Source organism: Myxocyprinus asiaticus, chromosome 3 (assembly GCF_019703515.2).
Source record: "Myxocyprinus asiaticus isolate MX2 ecotype Aquarium Trade chromosome 3, UBuf_Myxa_2, whole genome shotgun sequence".
In the NCBI taxonomy this organism is placed as follows: domain Eukaryota; kingdom Metazoa; phylum Chordata; class Actinopteri; order Cypriniformes; family Catostomidae; genus Myxocyprinus; species Myxocyprinus asiaticus.
Window position 1 is genome coordinate 28,757,293 of NC_059346.1, and position 14,962 is coordinate 28,772,254.

Below are 14,962 nucleotides of genomic sequence, written 5' to 3' on the forward strand. Positions count from 1 at the left end.
TAAAAAGCAACAACATTTTGTTCCATGGTAAACCCACTATTACCTCAGTGTTCTGAAACTAGAATATTCAGCTGTCATTGTCCTGATGAAATGAATGATTAGGCCTGCTTGGGGTTTCAGCTAAAGAAAGACCTGCTAAGTGCAGTCAGAGAGCTTCAAACTTACACAATTGCATGTTAACTAATATTTTATCAGTAAACTCAAACTGTGTAGCTGATGCTTTTTCTTAGTTTCAGTTTAACACGATGAGATATTCTACTCTTTAACACTAGTAGATCAAGACAACGGACACATTAGGCTATCACTTCACATAGATAAACTTCCTGCATAAAGTGGGCACCTCCTTAATAGTTCTTCAGCTGAGTCCACCTGAGCATACACTATCAGAACTTTTAAACAACAACTTCAACAAACCACATTTCACTTCAGGTACTAATTACTTTGTGTATAAATTCACTTCTTCACTTTTTTTTTTAGTGATATATTCTCTTGATAGATATTTTTTCTTGGTAAGTGGTAAGTACATTTCTCTTGAGTGTTGTATTGGCACGAAAGAAAAAACAATCATCTGTAAATGATTATTATGATCTTTTACAAAAAATGACTGCTGATATTTATACTATTTACTGTTGTGCCTTGGAACTAAAACTCATTTTAAAGCTATAATTTTGTCATTTAAGTTTTTTTACACAACCAAGGCTACAAAATACCAACAATGTGACCTCTGATCATTAAGAAAAAAGGAAGAACTCGAAAAAATACTGTTTAAATGGATTTGAACTGTCTGCTATATGCAAGCCTATACGAGCAGATTTATTTGTCTAACAGCATTTTCAGCTGTAGGCTACTATCCTTTGTTGCGTTATAACATTGCTTTAGTAACTATGCCTTTTTTTTAAAGCATAAGAAGTTTTTTTCAATAAGCATATAATTGTGAACCATTAAAATCTTTAGATGTTCTCAAGTAAGGTGTTAATAAATCTCTAGGCATGGCTATATTTAGATTTATATATTTATAGTGCAATTGCATTAAAGATTTTGCATTTCTCAGTTTATGGTCACTTCTATGTTCCAGCTATTTTTGTGTAAAAAACACTTACACTAACATGCTTACAGGTGAAGATCACAACTTTTTCAAGAATGTCCAACAAGGTCATATCAACTGACAACTCTACAGTTGTTATCCGAATAAATCCACAGGTGGAGAGTGTTGTTATTTCTGATGATGGACAAGAAGAAAAAGGACCATATCACAATACAGTTTTTAAAGGATTCCTTAAAATACAACCAAAGCCACTGGGGGTATGTATTTTTCATAATGTACGTGAACATATGATTTTCATTCAAATCCATTCAGTATTTTTAATTTCTTTAAGATCTGCAGGAAAATGGAATGCAAATTCAGACGTTCTGTTATGTATCCTTATGTTCATACATGTGCGTTGGTCTGTGTGTTTATTTATGTGGATCTGCAGCACTGTGAGATGAGAAACACACACATTTACACAGTCATAAACAAGCTACAGAAAACAAAGCATGAGTGTTCTGTTTTAATGCTGCTGGTTAGCATAAACAAGAAACCAGTTTTAAATGCCATGTTTTGGCACACCAAACGGTAACACTTTAAAACAAGGTTACATGGTAACACTTTTACCTACATGGTAACACTTTATAATAATGGTCCGTCATTAATAGGTAACTATGCAGGAATTAATGCAGGATTAATGAGTAGTACTACATTAACACTTTAGTTACTACTATTAACTAATATGGAAACATGATTAACCAGTCAGCAAGTCATAGTGAACTGATGACTGAGGTATTTCACTGTTAGGTAATAAATAATTACTGAATTTGATTTTCCTCATTAAGAACTATCAATTAACTATGGCTAACATAAAATAACTACTAATTAATTACTAATCAAAATATTAACATGTGTCTAAAATGTGAATGATTATGTTTTTATTGTGAACATAATCATGAAATGCACCTTCAGAGAAACATGCGCCTCACGTGTTCTTTGCTGGAATTAATTTATGAACATAACAGCTCTTTAAATCATGGCTACAGTGTCTGGTAGAGTATCATAGTCAGCTTACAGGTGTATGTGCCCAACACGTGTATTCCTTGGGATATCTCTTCTGTTTATTACAAATTATTAACTTCAGCAGGTCTGATATTGCTGGAGGTCTTTTTAAAATAGTTTTGGTAACCCATAAGTAATGAGTCAAGTGTTACCACTTAAACATGAATGTATTACTAATTATTTTAAAGTGAGGGTCATGGTAACGCATTATTAATTAATGAAAACACACTTGATTATACACAATTTTTTATTTTATTTTTTTACATTTTTTATTTTTTTTACAATTAATTTATTATTCATAGATATTGTAGGTTAATCTTAAAAAAAGTGCTTAATTTTATGTGAAGTGCATTTTTTTTTCCTGAGTAACTTAATGGATCCGATAAAAAAAAAAAAAAAAAAAAAAAAAGAATGCGTGTCACATCCATAAAGCTTCTAATCCAGTCAGTATTGGCCATATGCAACGCTCGCGCTGAAACTGAAAGAAGAGCGAGTGCGATTTTGCTCCGTCGATCCGCCTGTATGTGGTAAACTTTAACATAAGTTCTGTTCTGTTTAGACCGAACATAGGCAAAGGAGGAAACATGTAAAATTAATTTCATAAAAACTGTATGTATTTACAGAGTGGGCTCTCTAGGGCGGACGTACACATGTAGAATCGGCCTCATGCTGCATGACGGTTTTCTCTCCGTTTTCTGTTGAAGTCTTGTGGAGATCAACACACTTGACACATGATTTTGACTTTATGTTAAGAGATAATACTTTAAAAATATATAGTAACCGTGAGCACCAGCAATTAAAAGCATTATCCTGCTAAAGGTTTGTAGCCTAAGCATTTATGTTCAATTATTTCAATGATTCATAAGATTAAATGATTAGATGCCAGAAAAATATGTTTTGAATGTCTGTGAATGTTAACTATCTGTTTGATTAAATGAAACAAAAATGTAGGAACAAACACTTGAGTATTCATTACTAACTGACAAGTAACATCTCAGTTACTATTAATGGTTTATAATGTGTTTTCACTTTAGAATAATGGTCCAGATAACCTTTAACTCCCAAGGAAGGAAACAATAAGATCTCATTAATTAATCATGCGTTACTATGGCCCTCATTTTAGAATAATGGTCCAGAACATTAGTAATTCCTTCATACTTACGTGGTAACACTTGACTCGTTACTTATGAGTTACCAGAATTATTTAAAAAAAGACCTTCAACAATATCAAACATGCAGAAGTTAATATTTTTTAAGGTAAGGTAAGGTAAGCTGACTATGATCATGGCCGTAACCACCATAGACATTGAGTGGGACATGTCCACACCCAATATTCATTCAGTAGTTAGTATGTTAATGTAATCTTGTGTTGAAGCAGTAAACGTATTTGGCTTGCTGTCCGTATACTGGAGGGCTCGGAGCTCGAGACTCTATATGCAGCTTTGAGGAATGCGAAAGGTTAGTTAAGAATACAACTTTATTACGTTTGTCATGGCAGGGCACTGCTGCGGCAGTATTGAGCACGAGCGGGCGCTGCAGCCCATTATCTGGTGGGGCACTGTGGCTGCAGTTTCAAATAGGGCACACATAGTTTATCACATTTAGGCACACCTTATTGTGTGTCGGGCTCATTTAGACCATGAGCAAAGGAAATGCCGATGCCATGGTTAACGGGAAAAGCTAAAAGGCTCTTAAGACTACTGCACCAACACTACACTCGAACAGGAATACTCATACTGCATTTTGGACGGGAGAGCCCACGGAATGAATGACGTGAAATTTCACACTACATTTGAATGGGAGAGCCCACCCTGTGATTCGAACGGGAGAGCCTGCATTGCGGTCGAACGGGAGGGCCCACACTGCGATTCGAACAGGAGAGCCTGTGACCAATGCGCTGAGGTTCACACTGCATTCGAACAGGAGAGCCCACACTGCAATTCGATGGGAAAGCCTGCAAAGCGTTCGAACGGGAGGGCCCACACTACATTCGAATGCTGGGTGGCGCAGAGTAAAGAACTTTGCTGAATAGCAGTTTGATGGGTATACATTTATGAGCTGTGCCCCTCGAGTCTTAATAAGAGGAAACAGGAAACATGATTGCGGTGTTATGGGAGATTTAGTGGCAGGGCCTGAAAGGTTCCGCAGTTGTGGCACCTGGAAAAACACATTTGCGCTGCTTTGCGTTGTGGTGGAAGTTTGTCGCATGGTCTGAAGGATACTGCAGTTGCGGCACCTGTACACCACATTTGCGCTGCTTTGCGGTGGGAGTTTGTAGCAAGGTCCGGAGGACACCACAGTTGCGGCACCTGTACACCACATTTGCGCTGCTTTGCGATGTGGTAGGAGTTTGTAGCATGGTCCGAAGGACACCGCAGTTGCGGCAACTGTACATCACATTTGCGCTGCTTTGGGGTGTGGTGGGAGTTTGTAGCATGGTCCGAAGGACACCGCAGTTGCGGCACCTGTACACCACATTTGCGCTGCTTTGCGATGTGGTAGGAGTTTGTAGCATGGTCCGAAGGACACCGCAGTTGCGGCAACTGTACATCACATTTGCGCTGCTTTGGGGTGTGGTGGGAGTTTGTAGCATGGTCCGAAGGACACCGCAGTTGCGGCACCTGTACACCACATTTGCACTGCTTTGCGATGTGGTGGGAGTTTGTAGCACGGTCCGAAGGACACCGCAGTTGCGCCACCTGTACACCACATTTGCGCTGCTTTGTGATGTGGTGGGAGTTTGTAGCACGGTCCGAAGGACACCGCAGTTGCGGCACCTGTACACCACATATGCGCTGCTTTGTGGTGTGGTGGGAGTTTTTGCATGGTCAAAGGACACCGCAGTTGCGGCACCTGTACATCACATTTGCGCTGCTTTGTGGTGTCGTGGGGGTTTGTTGCATGGCCCAAAAAACACCACAGTTGTGGCACGTGGGCAGCACATTGCAGCTTAGGGATGTTTTGAGCCGAAGGCAGAAGCACCGCACTTGTGCTTTCTTAACTAAAATGGTTGCCATCTTGCACCTGTACACCACATTTGCGCTGCTTTGCGGTGGGAGTTTGTAGCAAGGTCCGGAGGACACCACAGTTGCGGCACCTGTACACCACATTTGCGCTGCTTTGCGATGTGGTAGGAGTTTGTAGCATGGTCCGAAGGACACCGCAGTTGCGGCAACTGTACATCACATTTGCGCTGCTTTGGGGTGTGGTGGGAGTTTGTAGCATGGTCCGAAGGACACCGCAGTTGCGGCACCTGTACACCACATTTGCACTGCTTTGCGATGTGGTGGGAGTTTGTAGCACGGTCCGAAGGACACCGCAGTTGCGCCACCTGTACACCACATTTGCGCTGCTTTGTGATGTGGTGGGAGTTTGTAGCACGGTCCGAAGGACACCGCAGTTGCGGCACCTGTACACCACATATGCGCTGCTTTGTGGTGTGGTGGGAGTTTTTGCATGGTCAAAGGACACCGCAGTTGCGGCACCTGTACATCACATTTGCGCTGCTTTGTGGTGTCGTGGGGGTTTGTTGCATGGCCCAAAAAACACCACAGTTGTGGCACGTGGGCAGCACATTGCAGCTTAGGGATGTTTTGAGCCGAAGGCAGAAGCACCGCACTTGTGCTTTCTTAACTAAAATGGTTGCCATCTTTTGCTCCTCGTTAGTTAATGGTGAAGTCTTGGAAAGACACCTAGATAGAGAAAGTGAGATGTAAACCTGCGTACAATCCAGTGACAGGAATTTAAATGGGCTCTCGCTGAGATCTGCTGGAAGTAATATTGGTGAGACCCTGCGGAAGGCACAATTTCAGGCGTTGCTGTAGAAAATAAAAAATAATCATATTTAGGTGAAACTTTAGAAAAAATGTGCTAGGGAATACAGTACATCTTCATAAACAATGTGAAAAAAGTAGCATAAAATGATCTGAGAATTAAGAGCTTTGGCTCTGTACTGCATACAGATATTCATGGTCTTGCAATCATCATTGAAGTATTCACTTTAGGCCATTCGTTCTTTGGAAGTATAACTGTCACCTTCAGTACAATATACTTCTTGCATAGGAAATGCATCACAGAGCAATAGGTGTGAATTATCTAGGAATGCATTGAGTTGCAGCTCTGCACTGCATACAGAAATGCAGGAGATATGTGCTGGGAAATACAGTACATCTTAATAAACAATGTGAAAAACAGCATAAAATGATCTGAGAATTAAGAGCTTTGGCTCTGTACTGCATGCAGATACGCAGGAGAAATGGACTTGCAATCATTATTGAAGGATACAGTTGTGGTCATTCGCTCCTTAGGAGTATGACTGCCCTCTGCTGTACAATATACGTCAATATATGTCAATAATGCTAAGAGGAAGCGAGACCTGTTGCGGAATGATTATGAATGAGTTGGAACGAGGTGCATGATCCGCCTCTAGCAGAGCCGAATTCGGCTCGTGTCTGTTCGGACAGAGTCCGTGTATAACTGCGGTGTGCTGTGGAATGGTCAGAGTCAGTGCTGCGTGGCAGCGAGCTTGCCTTAAAATGTCTGCGTTGGTATGAAAATAATTTGTCATTAGATTATCGGTCGATAGAAGGGAGTTCTGTGTTGTATGATGCCCCTGTGTTCAGAATGAAATAAATCACACTCCGAAGGGCACTTTGGAGGGAGAAACAATCGTGATATTCCTGTTAGAAGATGACAAACAATCGCTGAATAAAGCACACCCCCTAAACAAGCTGCGGCGTGGTAATGAGGCTGACAGGCATCACCTGTGCGACAGAACCTGATTAAAAATGCTGGGGGTTGAAATGGTGGTTGGATTGAATAGTTAATCTTTGTTTCTTTCGCTTTCAAATAAAATTTAATTCTAATGGCATGAAGCCGGAACGGCGCCCGTTCGCGGAGACAGGCACAATTTGAGACAATATATATATATCCGTCTGGGTCTGTTCGTGGGGAAAAGGGCGGGGCCGAATGCCGGAAAGACTCTAATGTCAGGAGAGTTGTCACAGGAAGCAGGTAAGCAGCGGCTTATACCAGCCCGTGGGCTGTGATTTGTCAGAGTAAAATTAACATGCTCCTCCCGAACCTCTGTTAATTAACTCCATTAGTATTGGTCTACTGATATGGACTTTTTCCATGGCTAATTATTACGTTATTAAATTCGGTCTCCATAAATCCTGAATATGTGGTTACATCCTTGACCATGATACTCTACCAGACACTGTAGCCTTGATTTAGCAACCTGTTACATTCATAAATTAATTCCCACAAAGAACCCATGCATGATCTCGTTCACAATAAAAACATAATCATTCACATTTTACACACATGTTAATGTTTTGATTAGTAATTAATTAGTAGTTATTTTAAAATAGCCATAGTTAGTTAATAGTTCTCAGTGAGGCAGATCAAATTCAGTAATTATTGATTACCTAACAGTGAACTACCTCAGTCATCAGTTCACTATGACTTACTGACTGGTTAATTATGCTTCCATATTAGTTAATAGTAGTAACTAAAGTGTTAATGTAGTAGTACTCATTTGTCCTGCATTAATTCCTGCATAGTTACCTATTAATGATGGACCATTATTATAAAGTGTTACCAGTTACATTAGTTAATGCATGAGGTATCATGAACTAATAAAGAGCAATATTTATTAACAGCATTTATTAAGCTTTGTTAATGTTAATGACAACACAATTGATGATAACATGTCGATGATAACACAACTGTTAATTGTTAGTTCATGTTAGTTTATAATGCATTAACTAATGTTAAATGTATTAGTAAATGTTGAAATGAACATTAACCAAAAATAACAAATGCTGTAAAAGTATTGTTCAATGTTATTCATGTTAACTATTGTAGTTAACTAATGTTAACAAATGGAACCTTATCGTAAAGTGTTACCCAACAATATAAGATTACATTCCACATCAGCAGCTGCTTTTTTTAGACTCCAAATGCTAACATGAATCTGACCTGTATCTGCCTTCTATAGATTGTACAGATAATGATTGGAGTAACAATCTTCTTATATGGCATTGTACTCAACGATAGCTATCTTGATAGAATTTCTGTCTACAGTGTCATAACCCGCTGGACATCCCTCACTGTAAGTGCTAATTAACTTGTTGCTTTATGCTCTTAATAAAAAATTCAGTATGAAGTTATGTTTAACAAATTATCTGTTTCTTCCATAGTACATCACTGCTGGTTCTCTGTCTGTTGCAGCAGAAAATAAACTTCATTTGTGTCTGGTGCGTACATGCAACTCGCAGTTTTTAATCACGTTATAGATGTTCCTTTGTGTATATCCCACCCTATTATTCAGGTTACTTACATTCAAATTAAATTTACAAAATAAATGCCTCATGTCCAACTTTTTTTAAATATGTTTTTAAACAAAACAGAATGTCAAGTGCATTGTACACTGGTAAAGCAAAATTTTTCAACAAATAGCCAACCTCATTCATGTATTCTGTGCATACAGAACATTAGCATACAGGTAACAGTATAACATAGTGAATTCCTTTGAAACGGTAGCAGTAGTTTTATGTTAGTGTGTAATTTTTAACATATCTATAGAGGTACTGCTTGGAAGGGGGAAGCTTTTCCTGGCTGTCACTGAACACTCTGCTTCATTGGTGTATTTCTGCTTACTGTAAAATTGTAAATATATTTGCGGCACCGTTTGAAGTTCCTGATATGCCACACCCGAACCCTCTGGAGACACTTCAGACATCTTTTAAAGGAATCTCAAATATCCTATTTATGTACTCAAGAAACATCAAGATAGATTTCTATGGTATGTTTATCAGAGAACTGAAAGGGTGTCTCCAAAGGAGCTCCAGATGGTTCCACCATTGTGACATGTGAGGAACCTCAAATGGTGCCTTGAGTATCTTTACATTTTTACAGTGACAAACTCACTACTGGTTCAGTTTAGTGCATATTTACTATCAAGTAATTTTACTAGGCTCAAATTTGAATCAGCTGCTTTTTCTCAGACATCAATCTCAACTTTCTTAGCACAATAAGTTCCCTATCTGTCACTCACTCGACGTTGTGTTGATGTAGTGACACTAGAGGTCGCCCTTGGGAGCCCCAAACACCTCTGATCTTTGAGATCCAATGGGAATAGGAGAGTGGAAATTGCATGCCACTCCCCCGGACATACGGGTATAAATGGAGCTGGCTTGCAATCACTCATTCAGATTTTTTCTTCGGTGCAGAGCAGTTGTGTTTCAGCGAGTTGAATTCCTCCGCTGATCCATTCACATCGAAAGCGTTTGGATTTATGGCTCATTACAGCGGTTTCTCCCCCTCTTGCACCGGTGGTGTGCAGAGAACGCTTCAGCAGCTAAAAGAGTATATTCTTCATAATAAAAGAGTATATTTTCCTACTAAAAGTGTGGCACAGACCGAGCGTCTTTTTAAAGATGCCTTTCCGTTTGTGTATAATTTCTGGTTGCGGTCGCTATCTCTCCGCTTCTGACGGCCACAATCGCTGTCTCACGTGCTTGGGCGCTGCCCACGTGGAGACATGTCCTCATTGCAAGAACATGACCATGGCAGTGTTGCGATCACAGCTTTCCTTTGTTAGAGGGAAAGTCACCCCAGTGGCTCCCCGCCTCGGTCCTTCTACCTATGGGTATGAGGCCGCGGCGGTTAGCACTGGGGGTGATTTGGGGACCTCAATGGGAGACCTCCCATTCCCCAGTATGCTTGTGTGCCCCGGTCGAGTTCTGGGATGAGACCACCGGCTCATCTCAGGGCGAGTTCGCGATCTCATTTGGGGCTCACGAAGAGGATGAGCTCTCGATCGCAGCATCGGAGAGCAGGCTCATCCAGTCTGATGCCGAGGACTTGACTGGGCTCTCACCTTCGGGTGCGGTCGCCCAGTCGCAGGCTGACGCAGAGCTGGTGGCCATGCTTGCCCGGGTGGCTGCAAGCGTCGGGCTGGAGTGGAACCCTCCACTCCCCCCTGAACCCTTGTGGCTCAACGATTGGTTCCTGGGCTCAGAGCGCCGCTCACAGCATGCCCGGAGATGCATGATGAACTTACAAGATCGTTGTGGGCACCTTTCACTGCCCGGACCTGATTTATGGGCTCCTCCGCTCTCACTACCCTCGATGGTGGGGCTGTCAGGGGGTACTCAGCGATTCCCCAGGTGGATAAGGCGGTTGCGGTGCACTTGTGCCCGCAAAACGCTGGCACCTGGCAGAACCGTCAGAGACACCCATCCAGGGCCTGTAGGCTTATGTCGTCACTGGCGACTAAGGCCTATGGTGCCACTGGACAGGCCGCCTCCACCCTGCATGCCATGGCTCTCCGGCAAGTGCACCAAGCCAAGGCAATGAGAGAGCTGCACGAGGGTAGTTCTGACCCGAGATTGATGCAGGAGCTGCACTCGACGACTGATATCGCCCTCCGGGCGACGAAGGTCACAGCGTGGTCTCTCGGGCAGGGATCTGTCTGTTATCATGACAACCGGGCACCGCACAATTATGGCAGGCCTGGCGCTCCGGAGGCGGGCCCCCCACATGCCCAGCTGTAGCAAAATTGCACCTACACCAGGACAGTTGCAACAGGCCATGAGGATGATTTCCCTCCTCCTTCATCCCGGACTGGTCCTATGGTGGGTATACGGAGGCAGGTAAGTGCTTCGATGTCCCCAGACTCAGCATGGCCATGAGTTCGGGGCTCAAGCCCCCCCCACGTGGTGCCTCAGGATCCGCCCCGTCGTGAGGCCCCACCCACCGGTACGTGGCTGACCAGGACTGTCCGACTCGGCTACACGATTCAGTTCGCCAGGCGTCCGCCCAGGTTCAACAGCATCCGCTTCACCTCAGTGATGGTCGAGAACGCCGCTGCCTTGTGTGCGGAGATCGCGTCCCTTCTATGGAAGGACACGATAGAGCCTGTCCCTCCTGCTGAGATGAAGGGGTTTTACAACCCCTACTTCATCGTACCAAAGAAAGGTGGTGGGTTGCGGCCAATCTTGGACCTGCGAGTACTGAACCGGGCCTTGCACAGCCTCCCATTCAAGATGCTGATGCAAAAATGCATTTTAGCAAGCGTCCGGCATCAAGATTGGTTCACGGTTTTAGACCTGAAGGACGTGTACTTCCACATCTCGGTTTTACCTCGACACAGGCCCTTCCTGCGGTTTGCTTTCGAGGGCCATGCGTACCAGTACAAGTTCCTCCCCTTCGGTCTGTCCCTGTCATCTCACGCCTTCATGAAAGTCACAGAGGTAGCCCTTGCCCCGCTAAGGGAAGTGGGCATTCGCATCCTCAACTATCTTGACGACTGGCTGATTCTAGCTCACTCTTGGGATTTGTTGTGTGTGCACAGGGACTTGGTGCTCAGCCACCTCAGCTGGCTGGGGTTTTGGGTCAACTGGGAAAAGAGCAAGCTCTCCCCGGTTCAGAGCATCTCTTTTCTCAGCATGGAGTTAGACTCAGTCTCTACGATGGCGCACCTCACGAGCGAGCATGCACAGTCGGTGCTGAACTGTCTGAAGGCGTTCAGGCGGAGAATGGTGGTCCCACTGAAACAATTTCAGAGGCTCCTGGGGAATATGGCGTCCTCAGCGGCAGTCGCACCGCTCAGGTTGATGCATATGAGACCGCTTCAGTACTGGCTTCAGACTCGAGTCCCGCCACGGGGCACATCACATGGCCATCACGCTGATCTGCCACCGCCTGTTCAGCCCTTGGACAGACCTTGCATTTCTGCGGGCAGGGGTCCCCTTAGTGCAGGTGTCCAGGCGCATCGTGGTTACAACAGACACTTCCAAGCGTGGCTGGGGCACCGTGTGCAACAGGCACGCAGTCGCCGGCTCCTGGACAGGGCCACGGCTGTGTTGGCATATCAACTGCCTTGAGTTGCTGGCAGTATTGCTCGCCCTGCGGAGGCTTCGGCCATTGATCCAGGACAAGCACGTGTTGGTCCAGACAGACAACACGGCGACGGTAGCATACATCAACCACCAAGGGCGACCCCTAGTGTCACTACATCGACACAACGTCTCGTTCCCTCCATCAGGGAATGGAGGTTACGAAAGTAACCAGGACGATATTATCATACAATAGTATGTTAGTTAATATATGACTTTATCTCCCTTAAATGCTTTTCTCCCTGTAGGTGAAAGCCTCTCTTGGAATGAATGTGCTCAGTGCCATAACTGCTGGGATAAACATAATTCTGATCTCAATAGATATAACAGTACTGTCTTCAACTGGGCAGCATTGTGTCTACAATGAAAGTGATGCAAATGACTATGACATGCCTATCTGTTTACATTTTGAGGTATTATTCATATTCATATTATTATTATTATTATGTATTATTGTTGTTGTTTCTGTTGCTCTTGTTATAATTAGCATTATACAGTTAGTGCATGGTGCTTGCTATTACTTTTCTAAGTGATCAGATTTATGACCATATATGGGCAGAAAAATCCCATAGACTTACATTCACTGAGCACTTTATTAGGAACACTATGGTCTGATTAGATAACTGCACGAAAAACTAGGTGAACGGGTGTTCCTAATAAAGTGCTCGTTGAGTGTACATTGAAGGAGGGCCCGAGTCATAGGGAGCAGAATATGACAGATACTTGGGGGTGGGCCTTTTTGACTTGGGCCAGTAAGCAATCACCTAGCCAGAAGAAGAAAAAAGAAAAAAACAGAAAATTCTAACATTTGCATAGCAATCTGCTAAAAAGAAAAAAAAAAAAAAACTGTATTTTGAGCCTCTGTGTAGCAATGGCATTATTATTACTATAATAATAATTATTATTTATAGTCATAAAAACAATAACTTTTAACATATAAGAAATTTTGCACTAATTTTGCGTATTAGGAATTTCACTATTAATATTTCATTTAAAGAAAACATTAATATATTAAGTCAGTTAAAGTTTCATTTTTGTACTTTTTTTGAGGATGTTAAATCTTTTGTAGACTCTCACTTGGGGGTGGGCCTTTTTGACTTGGGCCAGTAAGCAATCACCTAGCCAGAAGAAGAAAAAAGAAAAAAACAGAAAATTCTAACATTTGCATAGCAATCTGCTAAAAAGAAAAAAAAAAAAAAAACTGTATTTTGAGCCTCTGTGTAGCAATGGCATTATTATTACTATAATAATAATTATTATTTATAGTCATAAAAACAATAACTTTTAACATATAAGAAATTTTGCACTAATTTTGCGTATTAGGAATTTCACTATTAATATTTCATTTAAAGAAAACATTAATATATTAAGTCAGTTAAAGTTTCATTTTTGTACTTTTTTTGAGGATGTTAAATCTTTTGTAGACTCTCAATCATGCGGTCATCGGAACATTTTTGGTCTTCTCCATCCTTCTGCTCATCATCTCTGTCTGTATCTCAGCATTTGCCTACAAAGCCACCTGCGGCAGTGACTCCAATGAGGACAGTGTTTCACTAAATCAGCAAGTAAATTATTTAGTAGGTGGTGTAATTGCTAAAACCATGGTGACTATTTTATTCCAACAAGCAATATTATTTTAACTAAGGAATAGTTCACCCAAAAATGAAAATGTGATCATTTACTCACCCTCAGGCCATCCAAGATGTATCTGAGTTTCTTTCTTCATCAAAATATTTAGGATTTTTAGGACTTCATTTCAGGCCTCCTCCTTTAAATAATGCAAGTGAATGTACTTTTTGACGGTCCAAAATGCATATTTAGGGTGCATCAAAATAATCCCATGACTCCAGTCGACAAATAAAGTTCTTCTGAACCCAAACGATTGATTATTTTTTAGAAACAAAACAATACTTATATATTTTTAACTACAAATCTTCACTTCCATACATCTCTGTGATGCGCACTCATGAGAGGGATGACGTAAGTTCGTTATTTTGGAGCGATGCCGTTGCTTTATCTACTTGTGCTTTTTCTTTAGCAGAAATATATAGGCTATATGACAAAATTTTCGCACATACCTGAATTTGCTGGAAAAACAGCACGGGCACAGCCGATGAATTCAGATATCGACCCTTTGTTTCTTTCAATGGTCTGAAATCCTTGTGTAAAATGTTCACTGCACACCCTCTAATATTTGAGAGAATGTAGGGGTGTACTGATATCCAGGTTCAGCGCGATAAGCCAGAGCTTCAATCGCTCATGATCTAGTATAGGCAATCAATGAAAAGTTTTCTTTGGGGTTTCTGAAGGTTGAAGCATCCAGGATACACACACCAAACAACCATTTTGAACAATACACTTATACAAATACAAATCTACAGCAAAGACAATTAAACTTTTGTACAGCACTCCTCTTGTAAACAGTGATGCACTTCCTGCCTCCTCCTCCACGTGTGACCTTACCAACGAGCTTATGTCATTCCTCTCATAAGCGCGTCACAGAGATGTACGGAAGTGAACATTTGTAGTTAAAAAGTATATAAATATTGTATTGTTTCTAAAAATAATCAATCGTTTGGGTTCAGAAGAACTTTATTTGTTGACTGGAATCATGTGGATTATTTTGATTCACCCTAAATATGCATTTTGGACCGTCAAAAAAATGGAGTACATTCACTTGCATTGTTTAAAGGAGGAGGCCTGAAATGAAATCCTAAAAATCTTAAATTCTGTTTTGATGAAGAAAGAAACTCTTTCTAAGAATCTTGGATGGCCTGAGGGTGAGTAAATTATCAGCAAATTTTCATTTTTGGGTGAACTATTCCTTTAAGCAGACATTTCTGTTGCAGCCAAGGCTTTTAGAGAAAGAGACCTCTCCACTGAACAAGCCACAACTTCAAAGATAAAGCTAGCAGAATGAAAACGAATGAGGCAACCACACGATATTCCAGATAAACTGCCTTTTTGT

General features: G+C 41.8%; 1 protein-coding gene across 1 annotated transcript; it reads left to right on the forward strand.

The window, feature by feature from the left end:
• Positions 1–303: 303 nt before the first annotated feature.
• LOC127421167 (membrane-spanning 4-domains subfamily A member 4A-like) lies at positions 304–13,733 on the forward strand. Its single transcript, XM_051663981.1, has 6 exons — positions 304–429; positions 1,117–1,302; positions 8,091–8,204; positions 8,293–8,349; positions 12,243–12,407; positions 13,419–13,733. The coding sequence occupies exons 2-6, from the start codon at positions 1,141–1,143 to the stop codon at positions 13,632–13,634; spliced, it is 714 nt and encodes a 237-aa protein (XP_051519941.1). The 5' UTR covers positions 304–429; positions 1,117–1,140; the 3' UTR covers positions 13,635–13,733.
• The last annotated feature ends 1,229 nt before the right edge of the window (positions 13,734–14,962 follow it).

Excerpts from the sequence above, each read along its gene's own strand:
- LOC127421167 (XM_051663981.1), top strand. The coding sequence starts at position 1,141 with ATGTCCAACAAGGTCATATCAACTGACAACTCTACAGTTGTTATCCGA. Across the intron at positions 1,303-8,090 it reads TACAACCAAAGCCACTGGGG|ATTGTACAGATAATGATTGG; the intron begins GTATGTATTTTT and ends TGCCTTCTATAG. Across the intron at positions 12,408-13,418 it reads CTATCTGTTTACATTTTGAG|ACTCTCAATCATGCGGTCAT; the intron begins GTATTATTCATA and ends AATCTTTTGTAG.